General features: G+C 25.9%; 2 protein-coding genes across 4 annotated transcripts; one reads left to right on the forward strand and one right to left on the reverse strand.

Annotated features, from left to right (window-relative positions):
• Positions 1–4771: 4771 nt before the first annotated feature.
• Positions 4772–11400, reverse strand: NC2beta (negative cofactor 2beta). Its single transcript, XM_016075175.4, has 3 exons — positions 10930–11400; positions 8214–8377; positions 4772–4997 (listed from the first exon to the last, which is right to left on the reverse strand). The coding sequence occupies exons 1-3, from the start codon at positions 11138–11140 to the stop codon at positions 4875–4877; spliced, it is 498 nt and encodes a 165-aa protein (XP_015930661.1). The 5' UTR covers positions 11141–11400; the 3' UTR covers positions 4772–4874.
• On the forward strand, positions 11304–17681 carry LOC107457102 (uncharacterized). 3 transcript variants are annotated; one of them, XM_016075173.4, is made up of 3 exons: positions 11304–11412; positions 13299–13560; positions 15973–17681. In XM_016075173.4, the coding sequence occupies exons 2-3, from the start codon at positions 13305–13307 to the stop codon at positions 16977–16979; spliced, it is 1263 nt and encodes a 420-aa protein (XP_015930659.3). In that variant the 5' UTR covers positions 11304–11412; positions 13299–13304; the 3' UTR covers positions 16980–17681. The 3 variants fall into 3 exon arrangements, with proteins under 3 accessions (XP_015930659.3, XP_015930660.4, XP_015930657.3); XM_016075174.4 differs by having other exon boundaries at positions 11367–11699; positions 15973–17121; XM_016075171.4 differs by having other exon boundaries at positions 11370–11537; positions 15973–17560.
• Positions 17682–17972: the final 291 nt, after the last annotated feature.

Genomic DNA, 17972 nt, shown 5'->3' on the forward strand with positions numbered 1-17972 from the left:
TATTGAATTACAAAATCTATATTTCATATTATTTAAGGGTTTGTTGAGTATTCATACTTAACAGAATTTTATTATTAAAATTAGTATGCTATTTGTACATAAGAAATCAACATGTGCTTTGTATTTTGTTGTGTATATGTGTAGATAAGTATTTGTTAATATAGAAAAATGATAATTATATTTTTAAAAAAATTATTTTATTTTAGCAGTTTTTTTTTAAATATAATTATAGACTTAGATTTTACAATACTTTTTATGTAAAATATGGAATGAAACAACAGTTTTTATTTTTTTAAGAATTAAATTTTTATAATCTATGTTGCTTTTTAATTTTCATTTATTTAAAAATGGTGTAATAACTTAAAAACGAATAACATTATTTTTGTCTACATAAAATTAATCTAATTTTACTAATAACTTAAATTAGATTCAGATTATTAACTGTTTTTTATTCTTTTTTCTTTTTGAATAAAGTTTTTTTCAGTTGGTTTAGAAGCTACCTATTTTAGGACAGTTTCTCAAAGTTTTTTTTCACTGTGGAAGAAACTTGCTATCTTAGAAACAAATGATTTTTTAGCACAAAAAAATCAATTAAGTTGTTTAAAAAAAAATTTAGAATTTTTAAAATTGATTTTTATTTTAGTTTTTATTGTTGCTAAATTACTTTGACAGCATTTTAAAAAAAATCTTTATATTTAATTTGAATACTATCTGGAATAATTTTAATGCTTTAAAAATCTAACAAACCCTCCTTCTAATCCTTTTGTAAGATTGAAACTGGCGTATTTGTTTTTTCATTGCTGTTTCAACTCTTTTTAAGTGACATTGTTATTTCAACTATTATGAATTATTTCTGAGAATAATTATAGCTTAAAAAGTAAGTAACTAATTATAAACATTAAAGGAAGATATTAATGTACAACCAATACCGACTTTAAACTACTTTATTCATTCATTTTTATTTTGTTTTGAGCTGGATTTATTTTGATAAATATTTTTAATATACAGGAACATAACTTTTTTAAATAATTTTGAATACTTTAGGATTGGTACTAGCCATCTATATATTGGCATAACCATGTTATTTAGTGTAAAATATTACTACCAGAAATTTGATATTTTTTTAAATAATAAGCATCATTGTACCAATCTATCTTTAAATTTTATAAATTTGTAAAAAGTTATTGTAGCCAATGCTCTGTTACATAATCCTTAACAAATTATATAAATAAATTAAAACTATACTGATTCTAAAAATTTTTTAATTTGTAACAGTGATGGCAAGTTTCTTCCTAAGTGCAAATAACCACTAAAAACAAAACCACCCTAAAAGATAGAAGATTTTTTCTAACCCAATCTAATTTCTGAGTGGAAGAAACTCTTTTTCAATAAAAAGTATAAAATATTAGAACAATTCTTAAACTGTTAATAATTGTATACATAACATCTGCTTTAAATGATGCTATTAATTTTCAAGCTATTTAATACATAATTTTTAAATATGGGAAAACTAAAAAGCAACAATTGGAAAGAAATATAAATTAAAGTAATTGAAATAACTGTGTTTCTTCAAAGCAATTTATTATTTTATGCAAGTTATTATAGTAAAACACGTTTTTAATTATAAAAAAATTTTTTTTAACATCTTAATCAAATTTTATTAATACTACTAAATTACCAAATAACATATGCAATCCACAATTACTAGTAGCATAATAATTTTTTTAATCAAATACTGTTAAGAATGAATACTCAAACGGATTCTTAAATATGATGAATGGTTTTTAAAATTCTGTATAAAACTAAAATACAGTGAAGCTTCTCAACAGCGACCACTCTCCGTTCCATAGTAAAATAGTCTTTGATAGAGGTTTGTCATTTTTACAAGTTACTTCCTTAGACTTCATAATTGTTATTGAAGGTACATGAGTTTTCGCAAACCATATCATTTATAGTCAGTGTCATTTTCTAGTTGTGGAAATGCCACTTCTGTTGGTGTCATGAAAAGACGGATCGATTAATAAAATTCAGCTTCTATAAAAATGATACCAACTGTTATAATTATGTGTAAAAATAAATTTGCCATTTATGAATGATAGAACTATTTTAAATAAATAAATACTTATGTTTTCTGTACAGTTTGCATCTGATTTTATATCATTTGTTTGAGGTGCTTGGCTTTTTCTAAAATAAGTTATTTTTCTAATTTAATTTTCAAATCAAAAAATAAATTATTGATAACATTGTCTTCAAAGCACTTAAACATGAGATTGTTATGGTCAAAAAGAGCTTTCGAATACATTTTAACCTACTTATTTTTTTTTTGTTAAACTTTTTTTAAAAATATTATTTCATGTTTCCTTATTTGGTGTTGAGTTCTGCCCCGTCGGGAGAGGTTTTGATGGTCTCTCCTTAAGGGTTTCTTCAACACAATGTTTATGGAAAAAATTCTGTGCCTTCCAAAAGTGGCCGTAAATAAAGGGTCTTCCTGGAGGTTCCTCTGTAGTCATTTTTTTTAAAAAGAGAGTTGATTGGAAAAAGTTTTACCTTTCTAGTATTATATAAAATTTAATTTGTTTAAAATTCAAGCCAATTATATTTTTTATATGCCATTTCTTCCAAATTTCTAGTTTCCTGAAACTAATAGGTTTCATCCAGTCAAAATGCCAACCCCGATTTGTAAGAATTGAAAACTTTATAAATGTATTTTCGGATGCACCTGTCAGTTTTTATTTTACATATCATTTTAAGTCCTAATTGTTGTACCTATTTTGTTGATATTCTTGTTAGTTATGAATAAATATTTCTTTATGTCTTTTAGAAATCAATTTGTACTGTGTTATGAATTCTAATATAAATAAGTTTTTAGCATAAAAAATAAAACTTGAAATCTTTCAAATTTTTTAACTATTTTGTGAAATAATAAATCAGATTCCAAATTATCAGCTCCTTATTCCCATATAAAAACTGTTTCAAATTATTAATAACAGTTCAAATCATTAAATAATTTTACCTTACTATGGTGACAATTTTGAAATTAATTTAAAATTAGCAACTGTAGTGGAAATTGTTTGAGCTAGTAAAACTGATCTCTAGTTTTGATATACATATTGTTTCACTAAAAATTAATTTTTTTAAATTAGATTTGGATTAAGTGGGGTTGTAAATTCTGTAGCTCAGTTAAACTAAAGCAGAATTGAATCTGTTACCATAATAGTTTTGTTAAAATCAGTTGGGTCAATAAATTTTACTATTAGAAATTAAATATACATATTATTATACCCTTGGACGAAGCTGGTTATTATAAAATGAAATTTATTACTTTATAACCTGATTACTTATTAATGTAAAAAGCTATTCTCAAATATCACCTTGCAAATAATCATATCTTTTGCATATTAATTATTTTAAATGCATGGTCATAGTGTTAGGTTTCTAAAAACTTATTAAGTATTAGTAATACCTGGCTTAATAAAATAAAAAAATTATAAATACATAGTTAAGTATTAATTTTTTAACCTTTTCTATTAAAACAAAATCGAATATACTAAATTTTAATAATTTTGTGCTTAAATGTTTATCATTTTTTGTTAATTAAGGATCACGCTTTGTGATTTGTTTGCCCAATAAAAGTAGTCAGCACGAATAACTTAATATTCTAAGATAGCAATAACCATTTATATTTATAGATAAGAAAACTATTATAATTGAGTTTTTTAACGGCATTCTAAAGGCTTATTTAATTTTATAACTGTTTTTTGATGAACAAAATTTGCAAGCTTATTTTAGCCATTTAAACCTTAGCATTTATAGTAAATATAAAGTTTTCCTTTAAAATGCTTTAACGTAACTTCTGCCTTAAAATATAAGATTAAAATACATTTATCAATACAGAATTTTTTTAAAAACTCTTTAAATTTTTTTTCTTTAAAAACTTCTTTTTGAAAAATATGGGTGAATTTATATTTAATTATATTTTATAATCATTAAAACTTCATGAAGAAACTGCTTACATTTTTTAAAAAACTTATTCTCTTCTTAAAAATATGCTATACAAAATAATTTTAAATGCATTTTAATTAAATAATTTTATTTTTCACAATTTTGTGCATGTATTCTTTAGTTTCCATATTTTCTATAAATCAATCATTATGCTCATATTTTTACTAATTTTTAACAATACTAAGTTATAACTAATTTAGCCTTAAAAATAATTGATTGGCTTGTAATATTATACAATAGGTTAATAAATTTCCAATTGTTTGAAATTTGGGGTGAGCTTTATGCTAAATACAAGAATTTTTTTTTTTTTAAATAAAATTACATATTGTAATTTATTTTTATAGACAGTGTTTAAATATTAATTTTGCCTATAATTATCTTACTTATATTTTTTTTCTTGCTCAAAAACTGATATTTTCTAGTAATGAATTCATAATTGAATATCTTAAAAAAATATTCATTAGAGATTCTGGAACTTGTTAGAACTTCTTAGTTAGAGAACATGTTATGATGAAAAATCATTATAGAACATAAATTTAAGATTTTTTTTAGATAAAGTAGTTTCAATCTGGGAAAAACTGAAATATAACACAAATCTGCAAAAATTCAAAGATTTTATAAGAATTAGAAAGTAAAATTTTAAAAATAAATGAAAGTATGTTGGTGGGAAATAATATCGAGCAAGAGTTTTGTAGATATCACAGGCAGTACATGCAAATATTATCAAAAGAATGGATAACAAACTACACTGATAAATAAAAAATAAGAGAATGTTTTTTTTTTTTAATAAGCACATTCATAAACTTTATTTTAATACAAATATTTACAAAATTAAAGAAAATGGTCAAAATATCCTTCACAGTTTTATACAACTAATAATCGTCTTCATCTTCATCAGTGCGACTGTTCTGCTGTTGAAGCTGTAACTGTTGTTGTGCTGCTTGTTGCATTTGTAACCATTCTTGTTGTTCTAAAGCTGCTTGTTCTTGTCGAGCCTTAAAAAAAAGTGGAACAACATGTAACAAGGAAGTTTATTGTTACAAGATACGGTTAGAAAATGATTTTAAATACAAGATTATTTATATGATGATTGGTTATTCACTTTTTTTCTTGTTCTATTTTAATTATTAAAAATAAAATAATATATACAGGTAAAAGTTATTTTACAACATAAAATTATTAAACTGTCTTAAGTAGATATAATTAATATAAGGGAAAATTAAATACACGTCTATGCTATTTCTGTTATGAAATGCCAAAATCTAAAGTTATTTTCTTCGAAATTTTCTTTTTCTTAACTATACTAATCACTAGGTTATAGATACTTTCTTAAAATCAAAAAAATACTTCAGCATAAAGTATGAAAAAATTTTAATAAATCTCAATGACTGCAAGTTTTAAATTCTGTAAATATAGTTTTCATTAGCTAATTAAATATAAACATTTAAACCAAATAAAAAAAATAAAAGAAATATAGTGTGAGGACAAATATTATCAGCATATTAACAAAGGAAATTGTTTTGTTTTTTTTCCAATTTAGGCATGAAATAACAAGAAAATAAGTGAAAGGTGAAATAAAAATATTAAAAGGCTATCTTAGAAAAATGACTAAGACTATTTTTGTATACCGCAGTAGCTAATAATATATTTTTTTAAAAATTTAAGTGCTGTTTCATGGAATTATAATCAAATTCAATACTAAACATTAATAATTTACAGCAAGTTATTTAGATTTCTAAAACAGGATTAACATTACCCTAGGAGATTAGCGTGTCAGAAAATACAACATTTGAGAAATGTTCAAGCCACATTTCCATTTACAATAAATAAATTATTCGAATAAACCACATTGAAAATCTAAAATTAGCAGCACTTAATCTTTAGTCACTACTTTTTTAATAGATCTAAATAAGGATATGCAAATTAGGTTTGTTTTTATATATTTTCAAAAGTGCATGAAAAGAAACTTTTTCAACATCCTAGGAAATAAAATAACATTGAAGAATAATAATAAAAAAATTGGGGAAAAAAAAAGAGAAATGGTGAATCTAAGCGTGAATCATATGCTTGCAAATTCTCATTACACAAAGCGAAGCTACCGTTACGCCTATGGATTATGAAAGATCAGTTCACTTAGCTATTCTGTTGACGAAGGCTTAAGAGTCTGTGGTATCTTCTACACGTGTATAAAAAGCAAAAATTTTTACCAAAATAAATAAAAAAAATTTAAGATTCAACTAAGACTAATAAAAAAATTTTTTTTTTTTTAAATCTCTGAAGCTTCACTTGTAAAGAGAACTGCTTCTTTAAGATCAAGATTGACAAGTTACTGCTACTAAATAAATACAAAATTGCAGAAGAAATAAGTATCTTTGTTAAGAAAAAGATTTTTTCCTTCAAAATAAATTTTGAGCAAGTACATTTATTTGGAGTCAATTTATAGATTGAATACAAAAAATAAAAAAATACATATACAAAAATAAAAAAAATATACAAAAAATAAAAAAATTATAATAAAACTTTTTGATTATACTCTTATTTTTAAATTAAGATTTGCTCTGAGAAATTAAACACAAAAAAATATTCTGTTTACATAGTGGAAGAGATTTGAAGTGAGCTTCACTAAACTCATTTTTCAGAAAACATCCAAACATAGATATCTATAATATGGATATCTGTCATAAATATTTGAGACTTGCCTGAAAATTAAATTGACTGTGCAAATAAGGAGAGGAAAAAGAGAAATCCATTATATTTGTAAAGACCTAAATGTTACTAAATGTTCCTAATAAACAATCACACAATGCGAAAAGTTCCATCTATGCTTATTCATGCTTGATACTTCTTTGCTAATACATAATGGTTCTGATTTTTCTTATAAAACTGCAGCCATAGATTCATTGTCATTGAATTTTTTTTTAAAGATTGCATATAATAGGTAACAATCAAAACCATTCATATGTTTCCATTAATATTTGAAGAAAAAAAAATTGGGGTTTTTATAAACTTAATTCAGGCATTATTTTATACATGAATTTTGAAATTTTCTGGGGCAAAATTTGAAATACAAATGTTAAAACTAAATATCTGAGAATATTATAAAATAATCATAGAAGCCGTATGTCCTGGTGCATAAGTCGAGCCCCCTCTTTTTATTTTACAAATTTCTAATATATTGAAAGTGAAAGTCAACTGTTGAAAAAATCAAATAAAAACATTTCTAAAAAATAATAATAATAAGTCTACAAAATTTTCGCAAGTTAAAAATATTTCACATTTTTCTATCTGAACATGAGACATTTTCCTCCAAATAAAAACATAAACAAATGCCATGGGGCAACCAGTTAATTAGGTTTATCTCACCGTTATTGCTATTGTAAAATATTTTAAAAAGTATGGAAATTCAAATTCTTTGGATAGGGGTGAAAAACATTTTTCGTGGATCTCAGCAGATGAGGTTGAAGTAGATTTCATTGCAGAGTTAAGATCCATAATACAACACTGCTAACATTATTAAATCTGACACAAGTGATGTTCTGGAATCTTAAAATTTATAGCTTTATTGTATATTTTAAAAGTTTTCGTAATGATATTTTTAGAAATGCTCAAATTGAATCCTTTTTGAAATCCTATCTTCCTTTTCTTTCATTTTTTTCTGCACATAATGCATTTTTTTTCTTCAAAAAATCCATATACAGAAAGAAAATATTATGAGGGAAAAGGTAAAATTAACTGTATATGCAATAAAATAGTTTTTAAAAGGAGTAAATTTATACTGAGTTATTCATATCTATCTCAATGTATATAATGCATCGATATTTTATAATCAACGAATGTCTGGCTTTATCACTGCGTTTAAGTTGATGCCATATTTTCATAAAACTTTTGGATTTGAAAAGTCGACTTGTACACCAGGATACAGCATTTTAATTCAATACTATGATTATTAAATTACTTGATCAGCTTATTTAAGAACTAGAGAAATTTGTTTGAAAAAGTTTTGAAAAACTTAGGAATGTATAAGATTTTTTTTTAACAAAAAGATACAGATTTAAGATATTTATGGTTTCTTACATCTATCTCAGATACAATACATAACATAGGACAAATATAAACACAATGATTAAATTATTAAATCAACAATAATCAAAGGAAATGTGTCTTTAACAGCATAACTTCTGAATTTATTTAACATGAATGCAATGATATACCCTAGCAAAAAGTTCCTGCTGTTGTCTTAATAATTCTTCTTCAGGAATGCCTAAATTTTCCAAACGTGTACTTTGTCGACGCCGCTTAGCTGCCATTGCTTTACAATCTTTCAAAACAGCTTCAGCCTCCTCTTTATATGAAGTGAATCCTAGGGCATCTAAAGCTATTGTAAAAATATTATATATATGTATGTATATTCGTGCAATAATTAAAAATCTTTTTTAAATAGTTTTAGATAGCAAATAAATTTAGACTCTTTCTGAAGGAAAAAAAAACACTTTATTAGTTGAAGTGTATTTTTAACTTAGTCCATAAAATGTACAAACATATCATAATCTTAGGTATTGCCTTTGTAAAGCTTAATAATGATCAAATAATTATCACAATCACTCTCAAAAATTTTCATTTTTTTTAAAATGCAAAAGCACTTGATTACACATCGTTGGATTCATATATCAAATTATAATTTTGAGATTAATGATAGAAATGCTGAAAATGAAATATAAGCGCAAAAATAAGAATAAAAATAAAATTACAAAAATGATTTTTGAAAAGAATAAAGCATCAATAAATAGTCCATTATCTGACTACTAACGTTATTTTTGAAAAATCTTTCAGATTTTCTTTTAATGTACTTTTATAACATACTATATCCACTAAAAAACTCTTTATTTCGTATACAAAATTCAGGGTGGCCACTCAAATCCGATTTCAAATTTCCCTGATTTTTCCAGGTTTTCCAGATAAAAATCATAAAATTTCCAGGTTTTTGTTTCTTTTTTCATATAAAGTATAGGATGTGTACAAGAAAAGTGTCGATATTATCAAATATTTTATTCATAATGTTATTTTTTTAACATATCATCTTGAAAAAAATAATTTATTTTGACAATTTTCAAGATTTTTTAAAATTTATTTTTTAATGTTTTGGTACAAAATATCGAATCAAAAATCATATTGACCAACAAAAGAGTAAAATTAAATATAAATATATAGTTGGTTCTTAAAAAAACATTTTTTTAAAATTAAAATATGTTATAAAAGGTTAAAATGAAATAGAAAAAATTAGCATTAATGCAACAATTGTAACGATTTGTCGACAAACATTGCTGTTAGCGATTGTAAAAAAATGTGTGATTGGTTGGTTTGCTGAGAAAAATAATTCAGATTTCTTTGATTGGGAGTAGAAAAGCTTTCAGAAAAAGACTGCGATATAAAATCTATTATTAAATTATAACCAACTAATTTTTGGAGAATTTTATAAAGTTAAAAATACAAAAACATTTTGTCAAAATAGAAAAAAAAATTACCACCAAAGCATTGGAACAAAGTTGAGCCATAAATGGATTCAGTCCAAGGAGAGAATTTTAAAAAAAAAAGAAGCTAATATCCTAATCCCTTTTTCCACCCCCACCAGAATCTTGCCTAAATTGCACAGTCCCATAGCAGTCAAAGGTTTCTACATTCGTTTAGCAACTGTGCGAGAATTTTATGTGGCATTCTAGTTTAACAGAGCTGAAATGGAGCAAATTTTGATGCAAGCAAAGTATAGCTAAGTTGATGATATTTCAACTGTTTGGCGATACATTTCCGTTTAAAAAAAGTGGGTATAATGGATGAAATAATTTAAATTAAGAAAATTAGTAAATAATTTAAATTAGTGAAATTAAAAAAATTATCAAAGAAAAATTTCCAGCTTTTCTTTAAAATTCCCTGATTTTTCCAGGTTTTTATCCAAATTTCCCTGATATTTCCAGGTTTTTTCCAGTATAAAAAAATTCCCTGATAATTCCAGGTTTTCCAGGTGGGTGACCACCCTGAAAATTTTAATATTTTTTTATTTTAATTATCTGTGTTATAATGGTACATATACCAACTAACATTGAGCTTTTATATTTTCTTTACAAATTAAAATAATTTGAATGACGAGCAGAATGAATAAAGTTTGACTGAAAAAGGAATAAAATTTGAATGGTAAACAGAAACATAGTACCTAACAAATTGATTTATTATAGACATATAGTCTAAGACATCTTTAATAGAGATAACTTTAATCTAATTTTAAAATAGTAATTCAGAAAACCAAGTAAATATCAGCAAAAATGAAAACTGCATAAGGTTTTTCAATAGCCACTTGAATAAAATGCAACTAAACATGAATTTGAATTTTCTTAGAATCTTTAAAAAGAATTAGTGAGTGTTTATAAATCATTGGTTACATTTTAGATCGAAAAAGTTTGAAAAATGGTACATGAACCAAAATAATTACAAAGTTTTGGCAATTATCTAACAGTGGCATATAAGAAACTAAAATGGAATTACGGAAGAGAACATACTCTTAGCCAATTTTAGATAATTCCATATTGGCATGTGTTTGTATTACTACCATAAACAAGACACCAAAAGTTTTAAACTTACAAAAAATATGGAAAGGTAATTTTTTGGGCACATTTCCGTATCACTGTCGCGCCAACTAAAACTGCCAAAGAGATTTTCATAAATAAAAAAATTTGGCAGGTTTTATTAAAAAAAATTGGCAAAGGTTTCCTTTTGAATTGGTTCTCTTTTGTTTCTCAAGCACAGCTGCCCGGAAGTTGCCAAGATTTGGAGATAGTTCTGCCGCAGATCACGATACGGAAATCTTACTCTTCTGAAATACACTAACACAGCCAATTGCAAAGAATTATAGAAAAATATGCATTTAATTTATAATACCTCCCAATACGTGTTCAGCTGATATGGTTTTCTTCTGCAGTTTATTACAAATATCATTAGCTTCAGTTGCTATATGATGAATAAATTCAGTACAACAATTAAGAATAAGTTCTCTAGCATCATTAGCGACACGTATATGAGGCAATAATTCTTTGATCATTTTATTCATCGCAGCCCGTGGTATGGTAAGATCTTCTTCTGTTTCAGCCATTATTACTTTTTTTGTAGCCTATTAAAAATTAGAGCGAATAATTTAAATTTCTATCACAAATCGTTGGTTAGCACATAAACAAAACCTACAACAAACGTCGGTAGTCTAATGTATATCCGGTATCTATTTCTGTCCAGATATAGTTTTTCTTAAATTATTCACCGTAAAGTTGAAGAGTCATCAATGGGGCAGAAATAAATATAAACAATATCGGAGAACGAGCGTTGGTTTGGGTTGATCGGGATTGCAAAGGATCTAACAATTTTATCAATGTAATTTGTTACTAATCTATCCTTATCATTTATTCAAATTTAAGATATCTTTCATTCTTGTTATTAAATAAATTTTTTACTGCGTTTGTTTAAATTTTCGACTAATGTGTGCTCTAACGAATGAAGTAAAGTATATCTCTGCGGAAACTGATAACAGCTTATTTTACTATTTATTACCCGGATTGATAAGTAGCATTGATCAAACATTGTTGTTAATTCATTTTGTTTTTCAAGATTATAGTTTGCATTGTAAAAATAAAAAAGAATTAAACATTAACCAAAACAAAGTGTGTGAGAATTAAGAATCTTCTTTAAATTTTTTCAGGATATCTTCTATTATATATTCAGTTTATTAAAATTAAAGAGCTTTTTAATATGAAATATTTCATTTTTTGAATTTAGAAATTGTAAATAGAGTAGAATTTTTATAGTGTCAATAAATCCATATGTGGCTTTTGTATATATATTTTTCAAAACATGTAAATTAAAATTATGTTTGTTATTAATTTAATGGGGTTTGAAATATGTTCTTTAGTTCTCAATCAGAAAATAATATTTTTATACACTTTCGAATTTCGATCATTCTTGGAATATGGTATTTTTTGTACTAATCAGTATCATATATATATATAAAATGCTTTTTTGATTTAAAATCATAGTCATTAAAATCTATTAATTAGGGGGAATTTTAAATAAATGTTTGTCTTTATGTATGAATACTGAACTATGATAGAAATTTGTTTTCACTAGAACCATAAATGCATGCTCTTTTTTGCATGTGTGTGTTTTGCGACCAGGAGTTAGTGGCTAGTGCTCTAAATTGAATCTGTTTTAAATGCCTGAAATTTTAGATATTCATTCTTATCATCCTTCTTCCCTTCATTTCCTATCACTTTTTATCTGACCATAATTTTGAATCATTTTGATGTCTTCACTATGTGTGTAAATTTCATTGAAGAAGGTGTATATAAAGGAAGAATAGGATATTTTATGTATTTCTCTTCTCTATCAATTTTTTTTTGTTTAGAATATATAGCAAGTTATGTGAATTGCCAAATTTTTATCTATTTATTTATTTTTAATTATGCAGGATTCCCAGGGAAACCTGGAATTGTCAGGGAATTTTATTTTCACTCTAAAAGTCAGGGAATAGTCAGTCACTTTTTTTTTACAAAAATTTGGAAAATTCCTACATTATACATGGAAAACAGTCTTAAATTTTTAAAATTGTAAGTAACAGTAATCAGTTGAGATTTGATTTAAATAATTCCAACATCTATTATAATTATGTGTTATAAAAATTCGCCATTTTAGTTAAACTTTTCCATGTTTACATCCTCTTTCAGTGATATTTCTTTTGCTCATAAAATCTAATATTTGACATTATAAATACAAAAATCAAAGTTTTCTGATGAAATATTTCATGTTATAGATAAAATATGGTCTGGATTTATTATATTTTTTGGAAATGCCTGAAAAAGTCTGAAAGAGAATTTATTTTCTGAAATTAAGGGCGAATGCTGTTATGCATTTTTATAGTGCATTAATTAATTGAGCGAAATAATATAATGTGTGCACTTTAGTATTTAATTTAGTTTAAAACTCTCAATAAATATTTTTCACATTTATTACTCTGGCGACTTTTTAAAGGACTCTATTTTAGATGGGGGAAAAATAATAATAAAGAGTTTTAAATTGATGTGATAAATGTTTAATTCTTATCTAGTTGCTCATGTTCTTAAAAAATCTATTGGTATCTATTCTATTTTGCTAGTGTTTGTTTAATTGATTCCATAAGTCAGAAAACTCGTCATCTTCATATGAAATTGACTATAGTTGATTTATTTCAAATTTAATGAAAATTAATTTAATTTTTACTTTTATAGATATCTATGATGGAAAACTTAAAAGATAATTTGCAATCAGGAGAAAAAAATCTCCCGATCTCCACTCTGATTTTTATGGATGTGGAAGCAACTGGACTCCCTTCCTTTCTAGGAAAACAGAATGTACACATTACGGAAATAACACTAGTTGCAATTGACAGAAGTGACTTTGAAAATGACAAAAACCAACGTGTTCTGAATAAGTTAAGTTTATGTGTTCGTCCTAGAGCACAAATTTCACCTGGTGCTATGTCAATTACAGGTAAATTGCTTTATTGTGGAAATTTTGAAAATTAAATATGCGTGATATGCACTCAATATATTAATGCTTTTGTGCAGAAGCCAGTAAAGCTGAAGTGGTGAAACACAATTAACTAGTTATTAGTGTTTCCTCCCCCCCCCCCTTCCAAGCTTACGAAAATAAAACATTATTTAAGTTTAAAAGATAAAAATTTACTGTGAAATAAATTAATACAATCTTATTTCCATAAACTCTATTATCTGAGCTTTCTTTTTGGCTAAAAGCAAAGGGTACCTAAAAACAATTAATTTTAAAAATTATATTTATTTATAAAATATTTATGAATTAAAGTTCTGAATTGTTATTTAAAAGTTATGATTATAAATAAAGATTACTAAACTGAACTATTTTAAATTTGACGAAATTTTCTGATAAGCTTAACCTACATTTTTTTACCTTTCTTATTTTAATTGATTAATAAGAAATTAAATAGTTTCATGGATTGAGTTTAAAATTAATTCAACAATTTAGAAAAAAAAAAAGAGATTTTGTTTTTTTTATATTTTACCAAAAATCTTAGTTTATTAGTTAGTAAAATTATTCCAAAAATTGTATGAAGCATATGAAATGTATATTTATTATCAACAGATTATATCACCCACATTTGAAAAATTTAGGGTGCAAAATGTTGTCTTAATTCTTAATAAAAGACAGAAAACAAACTTTATGTAAAATATACAACATGGCAAATGCATAATTTTTTTTTTTTGATTCAGGATTTAGTATTTATCGAGAAAAGTTTACAAATTTGGCAATTTTTTAGGTCAGTCTAGGCCAAGGATGGGCAAACTACGGCCCGCGGGCCAACTGTGGCCCGCCGGAAGGTTTTATCCGGCCCGCGGATATAATTTTAATTTGACGATCAGTGGCAATATACATAAACAATATACATCCATTTTCTTGTCAACTATTTAAAATTATTTCTGTTTTTCCTTTTTTAACAAAGCACTGATGACCTTTTTACTTTCTCTATTTTTGTTCTACAAAACATAAATTGATGGAAATAGTTAGCACAGACAGCTTCAATCGGTAAAATGTTGAAAGCAGAAGTTCTTCATAGAATAGCCTTAGATTGGCTCTAACTAGCGTTTGTCTTTCTCGAGGAATCTAATATAGGTAAATTGTACTTCACATTTGGCAGACTACGCATTTTAAGATCCAACGAGCGGACAATCTAACAATCATCTGAAGCAGTTGTTTCTAAATATGTCAAAGTTTTACAAATCATTACCAAAAGCTAGTTTCCAAAATTTAATATTTCATGCCCAGAAAATCAGCTCAGAATAATTTTTATTAAAAAAAAATTAGCTAGTGAGAACATTTTTATGTGCGAGTAATTAAGGTTCTTGAGGTTGGGGAACGAAGCGAGCTGAGGTCGAAACCTCTTAGTATTCTTATGCAGTTCAAACACCGCACCAACATTAAAATATCGAAGACAGTTCCTACTGATTTTTACACATAAAAATCATTACCAAGAGCTAGTTTCCAAAATTTAATATTTCATGCCCAGAAAATCAGCTCTATGTTTGCTTAATCTTATATATTTGAACAAGAGTTTTCAACTTTGAACCTTAGAAACAATCATTTCAGAAGTGGACTAACAGAAAAGCATTTAGCCTTGTTCCGTAAAATAGGCACATCTCGCTTCGAACCTTAATATAAGGAAGTTTTAAAAATGAAATCGCAATTTCATTCATCTCACTAAATATTTAAATTAAAACTTGTATATCGATTTTTTTTTTAAATTTTGAAAATTTTATTTGTCCCACCAAACATTTTTTTTCTTGATTTTTGGCCCTCGACCAAAAAAGTTTGCCCATCCCTGGTCTAGGCTATAACAAATTATTCCCCTATTTAAATATTTCAACAAGGGCTCCCACGGGTCAGGGAAAACTTGGAATAGTCAGGGAATTTTATTTCAACTCTAAAAAGCTAAGAGTAGTCTGGGAAAGTCTCAGATTTTTAAAAAATCCTGGAAAATAACCAGTATTAGAATTGTCAGTAACAGTAATCAGTTATTGAGATTATTAAATAGTTCTAACATCTGTTACAATTATTTTATAAAATTCCACTTTTTAGTGAAACTTTTCCATGTTTCCTTTCTCATGCTGTTATACGTTTCTGCCCTCAAAATTTGATATTTGACATTACAAATTTTTAAAAAAAAATCAAAGTTTTATGATGAATAATTGCATAACATAGATTAAATATGGCATGAATTTTCATTGAAATTTACCTGATTTACCCAAAGAAGTCAGGGAATTTTTTCTTTCTGAAATTGAGTGGGTACCCTGTTTTGAGAATTAATTTGCTTTCCCTCTTCAAGAACAGGAATCACACTTTATTTCTAAAACATGTTTTATCCTTTTTCAGGTTTGTACAATGATATGCTTGAAAATCAAGAGCAGTTTGATGAAACTGTTCCTAAGTTATTGAAATATTTTTTCCGACGTCTGAGGCCACCAATTTGTTTACTTGCACACAATGGAAGAAGATATGACTTTCCTCTTCTTCAGGCTGAATTGAAGCGTATCAGCTATTCATTGGGCCCAGGTGTATTTTGTGGTGATACTTTAGAAGCACTACGATCAATTATAAACTCACCCCCTATTCCCATAGATACTAAAATCAATAATGTTGTATTAATTCCCTCTGAATCATCATACACATGTTCTATTAACAAGGAAAATGTTGATGTTGAAAATCAAAATAATGCTACTGCTGAAGCTCAAATTAATGTTTCTGTAAATCCAGCCAATATTGTTACAAAAACTTCTAAAAATGTAAGTAATGATGCTACTGTTGCAGCATGGAACTCACCATCATCCGATCAAGATATTGAGGACTTACTCTTAGAAGATATGGATATTTTTGCTGATATTGATAAGAAACTATGTGATATTGAAATGGAATCTACAAAATCTATTTATAATGACATAGCCAAAACTAGTGAAACTAATAAGGAAAAATTAAGTGATAAAGATAATATAGCATATAGAAATGAACATACGCCAACTGGCAAATCAACTGTGCCTGATGATAAAGGATTGAAAAGGTGTAAAAAGCCGATTTCTGATCCTACATTTTCTCCCAAGAAACAATATAAATCAGATGGATATATACACTCTGAGGCGAGAAGAAGATTATTTGAAAATGGAACAAATTCTCGAACACCTAAGTTTATTGCCAAACCTCAAAAGATGTCATTTTCATTGCCTAAATTGTATCATCACTTTTTTGGAGAAGACCCTCCACAGAGCCATTATGCTGAAGCTGATTGTATTACTCTGAGTAAAGTTTGTCAACAAGTTTGTTCAGAATTTTTGCATTGGATTGATGAAAATAGATTTCCTTTTGATAAAATTAAGGAAATGTGGTAAAGGGGGGACAGATTTTTTAAACATATTTAGCACGAAATTTTCTCTAATTTATAACTTTTAAATATAAATTTTAAATTATATGATTTGGGAATATAATTTTAATTGCTTCTTCATATACATCAAGAAAAAAAAATGAAATGCTTAATTTGTGCATTTTAAACTGTTTTTAGAAAATATTGTATTTTTTTAATATGTATTGTATTGTATTATTTGTATATTGCGACACATAGATTTTATATCTTTATTTCTTGAATAATTTTTACAAAGCATGACAATATTTTATTTGAATGATGAATGTTATTTGAGAAATGTTATGTTTAGAAATTCAAATTGTCTAATTCATTTGCAAAATGTTGTTTCTGTAAATTAACCCTTTGCGATTGCATTTTGTTGATACTTAATTAGAATTGATATCTGAAAGCAGCCGTATTATGGTAAGGGTTAATATGATTTTAATTATATAACTTCATATTTTAGCATATTTTAAATTCCTATTTTTGTGCTTTTATTCTATATATTTAGATTTTTCTCAATTAGATGTTAAAGTTTTTAATGTAATAAATTATTTTTATGAGAATGGATTTTACAAATTGCTTTTAAATATTTATTTGCTATATTCATCATTTTATATAAAGGAGACATTTTATAACTTCTAATTTTGAAAATAATAACTCAGGTTCGATGACACGAAAAAATTAAAAACTGATTAAAAATTTTTTTTTACTAAGTTATTGAAATTATACTTTTAGCTGCATAAAGATAAATTGCTTTGCAGATTGAAGGTCTTTTGATTTCTAAATTGATAAAGAAAATTACTTGATCCATTAGCATACTATGAATGAATGTTCTTTATCCACAAAGAATTTTTGCTGAAAATTTGGTAAAGTAAAATTCAAAACATTGACTATTGAATATGCTTTTGAAATAGGCTAAGGAAGTGCAGTTCAAAGATTTAGAACCTCTAGCTCCAAGAAATTAAAATGAGTAATGATA

This window comes from Parasteatoda tepidariorum, chromosome 8 (assembly GCF_982258835.1).
Source record: "Parasteatoda tepidariorum strain Cologne lab strain chromosome 8, Ptep-v5.0, whole genome shotgun sequence".
NCBI lineage: Eukaryota > Metazoa > Arthropoda > Arachnida > Araneae > Theridiidae > Parasteatoda > Parasteatoda tepidariorum.

What these genes read in the sequence shown, in the direction of transcription:
- NC2beta (XM_016075175.4), bottom strand. Translation starts at nt 11,140, where the DNA reads ATGGCTGAAACAGAAGAAGATCTTACCATACCACGGGCTGCGATGAAT. An exon ending in AGCTGAACACGTATTGGGAG is followed by an intron (nt 8,378 to 10,929) that starts GTATTATAAATT and finishes TTTTTACAATAG; the next exon opens with CTTTAGATGCCCTAGGATTC. An exon ending in AGCAGGAACTTTTTGCTAGG is followed by an intron (nt 4,998 to 8,213) that starts GTATATCATTGC and finishes CTTTTTTTTAAG; the next exon opens with GCTCGACAAGAACAAGCAGC.
- LOC107457102 (XM_016075174.4), top strand. Translation starts at nt 11,517, where the DNA reads ATGTGTGCTCTAACGAATGAAGTAAAGTATATCTCTGCGGAAACTGAT. An exon ending in TAAACATTAACCAAAACAAA is followed by an intron (nt 11,700 to 13,298) that starts GTGTGTGAGAAT and finishes TTACTTTTATAG; the next exon opens with ATATCTATGATGGAAAACTT. An exon ending in TGGTGCTATGTCAATTACAG is followed by an intron (nt 13,561 to 15,972) that starts GTAAATTGCTTT and finishes ATCCTTTTTCAG; the next exon opens with GTTTGTACAATGATATGCTT.